At 36.2% G+C, this 6,000-nt stretch overlaps 1 protein-coding gene across 2 annotated transcripts in view; it reads right to left on the bottom strand.

Moving 5' to 3' along the window:
- Window positions 1-4,892: 4,892 nt before the first annotated feature.
- mamdc4 (MAM domain containing 4) overlaps window positions 4,893-6,000 on the bottom strand; it is a 63,131-nt gene continuing 62,023 nt past the window's right edge. The window contains exon 31 of one of the 2 annotated variants that reach the window (XM_030148585.1): window positions 4,893-5,512. In XM_030148585.1, coding sequence (XP_030004445.1) covers window positions 5,474-5,512 — 39 coding nt within the window. In that variant the 3' untranslated portion in view covers window positions 4,893-5,473. The remainder of the gene's footprint in view (window positions 5,513-6,000) is intronic. The other variant, XM_030148584.1, reaches the window with a different exon arrangement.

Below are 6,000 nucleotides of genomic sequence, written 5' to 3'. Positions count from 1 at the left end.
TTTTTTACATCCTCCAGAGACCCAGGAGAGGAAAAGTTTTGGCTTTTTTTTTCACATTAAATGATTGTCTTGATTGGAAACAACATGATGCAACAGTTTTTGTTTTTTGTTTGTTTGTTTGTTTGTTTTTTCAGGTAGATCTATTAATTTTTCATGGAGTGTCCTTTGCAGTGGACAACATTTTTTTTTAAATAAATAAAGCTGTGAAACTCTTGTCCCCTACAGAGGATAAAAGTGCATTGCTGGGTCTCAGGAGGATATGGAAAAACAATAAAAAACTAAATCACAGAAAATGGAAATGATGCAGTCAGACGAGTGCAGAAGACAATGAGCTCGTTAATATGACCATGAAAATACAATAACTGGAAGTATTCAGGTAATTGGAAAATGTACACCATCCTGTCATTAATCTTTTTGCCTGAACTTTGACTTTCTGTATCATTAGTGAGTCTTGTTCTACCTTAGAATTAACTATTAAATAGTTAATGAAAGTAGGAAGGCATTCAGAGAGGTTCTAATTTAACAAAATATGGAGTGAGCCTGAGTATTTGTTCTGTATTCTGTCACCAGTGGTTACGTGGGCAGATTCATGTGATGTATTATTGTGATCAAAGGGACAGTTGGTGGTTTTTTGGCGGCTGTTTGTTAAATCTGATCGAACACATGCACGTTTTGTTTAGAAGAGATCAGTAGAAAACCCACATATTAAGTCACATAATACACTGTAAAAAAAAAAAAAAAAAAGTAAAAAAACGCTAATATTCTGGCAGCAGGGGTGCCGAAAAAATACTGTAACATAACGGAAAATAACCATCTCATAAAAATGTGGTAATTTTCCATAATTAAGATACAGTTTTTTGCTCTAACTTTACATGAGATTTTGCATATTTTTTTTTACTTTTTAATAAATTGTTTAATAAAGAATATTTATGTGTATTAAAACAATCCAATTACCTATAAATATATATATATAAATAATTTTCAGTGAGACTCAGCTGTCCAATCCACTGATAAAAACTGTATTTGGACAGTTTATCAGTGCTTATACATGTTATACATTCACAAAAATACATTCATTCAACATTTTTGTTGTGAAACCTCCTGTAATTACACAAGATATTTGTCAATGAACAAACAAGTCTGGTTCAAATGACAGAACAAATACTTCTGTTACTGTTAATTGTCAGTAATTTTATCAAGTTTTATTTATTTATTTATTTATTTTTTACAGTATTAAACTTTAAATTAACAGTTTAATCTCATAAATAGAAAAGAAATATTTGTGAAATTATGATACATTTGCAAATGTATTTTAACTATATTTTTCTGTGAAAATAGAAAAAATTTCTTTTAAAAAATTGAAATTTTTTGGTTATTCACAGTTACAGTTTTTTGTGTTATTTTACATTTAACATGTAAAATCACAGTCTGTTTTTGTCATTTCATTGATATTTTCCTGTATCTTAAAAATACAGGAAAAATCTGTAAAATAAACAGTGAAAATTCTGTTAAATTACAGATTTTTTTTTTTACAGTGTATCCTCATGTTGAACTTGAACTGTTTTTTCTCATTTAAGTTACATCAAATTAAAACTTTATCCACATTCTTTCTATAGAAAAAGGAGTGTATAACAAAAATAATTATGAATATGTGCACACTGGAGGAACTATAAAATGCAAGATATTTATTCCTCTGAAGATATTCTGAATGTTTTCACCTTTGTTTATCTTATTTGATCAAAATTTTAACCATCTTTGGTCACATTATGTTGTAGGTGTTAAGTCAACTTTAATGACTAAAAAACTTCATAAAACGCAGACATGTGTTATACAGGGTGACACAAAAAAACGGGAACTTTTTAACAATCCAATAAAACCAAGAGTGATGGAAGAAAAACATTTTATTCATAGTAACTGAAACCTTAAACTAAACCATGCCATTTAAGAAACAATGATGGAATTTTCATTTTTTTTAAATTACTTCCTGTAGATGGCGTCCTCCTGTACGAATGCATTCTTGAAATCTGCTGTTGAGATTCCTCATTGACCGCTGCAACATCTCAGCTGGGATACTGGGAATTTCATTCTGAATTCTCTGTTTTAACTCATCCACAGTTCTTGGTCGAGTCGTGTACACTTTACTCTTGAGATAGCCCCACAAGAAAAAATCACAAACGGACAAATCTGGCGATCTAGGGGGTAAGGGAACGTTACCGAATCTTGAGATCACACGGTTACCGAACAATTCTCGCACAGCCGCCAATGGTTACTAAAATGGGGGTGTGTTTACTTGCTCAAGGTCACTGTCTTGCAGTGCTGCCACTTGCTCATGTCTGCCAATACGCACCTCAAAAATTCCCGTTTTTTTGGGTCACCCTGTACATTTGGATATGTGCAAAATGAAAAGTATCCATTAGAAATTCTGCTGAAACACATATGAGCTGTTTAAGTCCAGTTTTTAAGTAACTGGAATTAATTAATTCATCAGCGACGTCAATAGGCGTCATGTTTCAGAGAAGATACAGAGAACTGAAATGTAAATCAGGCACAAATGAGAAAACCTGATCTATAAGGAGAATATTTGTACGAATACGCAATTATTAGTCAATTACAGAATCATAGTTAATTTGGCCATTTATCAATTTTGTGTTTTTCTTTAAATTAAGAAATAAGTTTCCATCATAAACATTAAGTATGAATACACTAAGTCTACATAAAGGAGTAAATATATAAATAAAATTAAATTCTAAATAAATAAATAAATAATATAAACATAATAACTACAATACAATAAAGAAAATGATCAAATTAGTGCATAAGTGACCAGAACAAAGGAAATAAAGCACTGTAGGACAAAATGTCCTAAGTGGGAGGAACCACCCCCACCCCACTGGGCAATCAAATTCCCACTATTACATAATAATAATAATAATGATAATAATAATAATAATAAATAAACTTTCTTTTGAACATAAGTAGGAATAAAATATAAAGGTGAAAAAAGGCAAAGAGAAACCACAAATTTTAACCAAATAATGATAATAAATTGTACAAAATAAATACTTAATACAACTTTAGGATTATTTACACATCCAAATAGAAGTGGAAAGAAAAAAACAGTTATTTAATCCCACCCTTAATAATAATAATAATAATAATAATAATAATAATAATAATAATAATAATAATAATAATGTTTAAAAACAGGCCTAATTAAAATATAAAACAAATTTGGGAAGGTGCACCCTGGCTAGTTTGATTAAAAAAAAAAAATAATAAATAAAATTTAAAAAAAAATTAAATGAAATGAAAATGCACCATTAAAGGTGAGAATAATGTCATACAGATTCACTCATTACTCATTAGTCTAATTGTTGTGTTATGGCTGATAAACAGTAACAGGAGTATTAAAGGTGAAGGCCGAGCCGAACCGGGCCGAACCGGTCCGGACACTGACCTGGAGCTGAGCAGGGGTCCGGTCCGTTTGCGGGGTCTGCAGCTCTGTCTGCGGTACTGCATCCACCCGCACACCAGCTCGTGCGCGATCATCACGTACAGGAGGAAGATGAGCACGGCGGGATCCATGAGCCGCACGCGCACCGCTGGATCAGACCCGGATGGAGCGGATCAAAGCGGTCCAGATGTGTCCGCGGTCTCCTGCAGGATGGAGGAGGAGGGGGGGGGGGAGGAGGAGGAGGAGGAGGAGGAGGAGGAGCGGCTCCGCGTGCACAAGTCCCAACGTGTCCGCTCCAACTTCACACACCGGAGTCGCGAGACACAGACAGCTGCGGAGGGCGCGCGGTCAGCCCCCATGAACCCACCGGCAGAACCACCGGGTGGAACCGGGTGGACCGTGTCCTCGTGTCTCCCTCAGATCATCACTGTGACAACAGATGAGCGAGGACACCGGAGCATGTTGCCTTAGAGACGCGACCGGCCGTTGCTAGGGGCAACATGTCGTCATCCCCCCCAAAGATGCAGGAAACCGAACCAGATGAAAAACTACCAATGAGGAGCGACCTGGACATCCAGATCAGATGTAATGATCCTCTGCACAGCGTCAGTTATTATTGAACACAATTACACAAACACATGGAAGAGGAATAAGACACAAAAGAAAAGGAAAAAGGGCCAATATATGGGTTTTTTATTCTGAGGAAAAGTCAAATTCTGAGATTAAAATCAGAGTTCTGACTTTTTTCTCAAAGGCCACACTGAACTATGAGGCTGTGACAGAATTTTCCCATTCATTAACTTAATATTATCACTTATTCATCACAGTTTCCATTGGATTAAAACAGGGAAGTCCATTGTCTGCTTATGACTTTTCCTCCACTGTCATGAATTATGGACTTATCATTTTTCTATTTTAATATCATAATGTGTCTACACAAGAGTATTAGGACCACTGAAAAAAAAGGTCTGATATGTTTTTTTAAATTATTATTCTAAGGTCACGCCTTTAAAGACCGCCCCCTCATTTGCCTAATGAGGCATAAATGCATAAGAAATAGAAAAAGGACGAACAGAAATAAAAAGGGGAAGAAAATGCAAAAGGGAAATACTGAAGAGGTAAATATGACTATGAATTTAGAAAAATGACAATAATAAGATGTCAGATGAAAATAAAATATAGAAATAAACGAGAAAAGAGATAAAGAAAATGTAAATAGAAAGCAACGCAGAAATAAATGCAGGGATGAAAATTAAATAAGGAAAAATAGAAATAAGGACAAAATAGAGAAATAAATGGTATGGAAATGAACTTATCAATCCATTTTTATATTTATGTAAATATTTTTTAATATGGCAGGTTCAGTCCTCCGTAGCATTCAGGCCCGTTTACATAAAAAAACTCTACAGACTCTTGTGTTTTTAAAGCTCAGCTTTAATATTTGAATCAGAGCTGAATTCTACTTTGTTCAGAGTCAGTCGGACCCTCTGTGAGTACATCTGTCTGCAGTCAGCCTCTGTTCTAAACTCATCTTTAACTTTGACACATTTTATCCTTTCATTTTATCCGTTCTTCCTATAAAACGATAAGAACCAAATCATCCGTCTTCTTCTTAAACTGGACGGTTCAGCCGGCGTTGCGCTGACCCTCAGTCTGATCCCAAACGGACCCTAACCCTTCATGCCACACTTCCTGCTGTCTCCGTTCTGTCCAGAGTTGATCTAAAAGAAGCCTCCTTCTGTTTCTGTCCATGGGATGTTATCCATTCACCTTCTGACCTCCATCTGTCCACTCAGTCAGAGGGCCGTGACCCTCGGCGGCTCCGGCAGATCTCAGATCAGCGGCAGCGGCGCCGGCCGGGCCTCCGTCAGCGTTTCACTACTGGGGGGGTTTATGTGTGTTTGTGTTTGTGTGTTTCTATCTGTCATTAAAGAGGTGACACAAACAGTTCTCCTGCTGTGATGTCACCTTTAATTCACGAAGCCACCGTTAGGCGGCAGGACCTCCGCTGACCCCGCCTCACGCCACCTCCATCTCCCGGAAGTCGACCAGATCCTGCTGAAAGACCAGAAGAAGAGTTCAGCCTCCGACAACAGCTGGGATTAACAGAGTCAGAACAATGTGGAATCCAGAGCAACTGTAGCTCCTTCAAAACACGTGAAAGACTATTTTGGGTGAATTTGTTGCAAGGGAGGCTGGGGTTGACTGACATCATCGGCTGAAAATAAATCTTGTAATATCTATAATAGGGTGGTCCTTATTTTTCAACTTTCAAATGTTCATGCTCTCACTCCACCAATTTGTTAGGATAAATAAAAAACAAAATTCTGGCAAAATTTTAGGAACATTAACCAATATTTAGAGGTTGCTCAAGAAGTTTAAAATATAACACAGTTAACCGTATTCGGTATTTTTCGCATGTTATATGCTGCATTGTGTGCCAGGCTTCTGCCATGCTGTTTAATGATTTATGGCTGAAACTGGTTCATTTGATCATGTAGATCTATGCATTACGTATTCTGACTGTTGGTAACCACATGTGGTGG

This window comes from Sphaeramia orbicularis, chromosome 12, assembly GCF_902148855.1.
Source record: "Sphaeramia orbicularis chromosome 12, fSphaOr1.1, whole genome shotgun sequence".
NCBI classification, from domain to species: domain Eukaryota; kingdom Metazoa; phylum Chordata; class Actinopteri; order Kurtiformes; family Apogonidae; genus Sphaeramia; species Sphaeramia orbicularis.
Note: the sequence above shows the minus strand (reverse complement) of the source record. Positions and strands in the feature narration are given on the sequence as shown.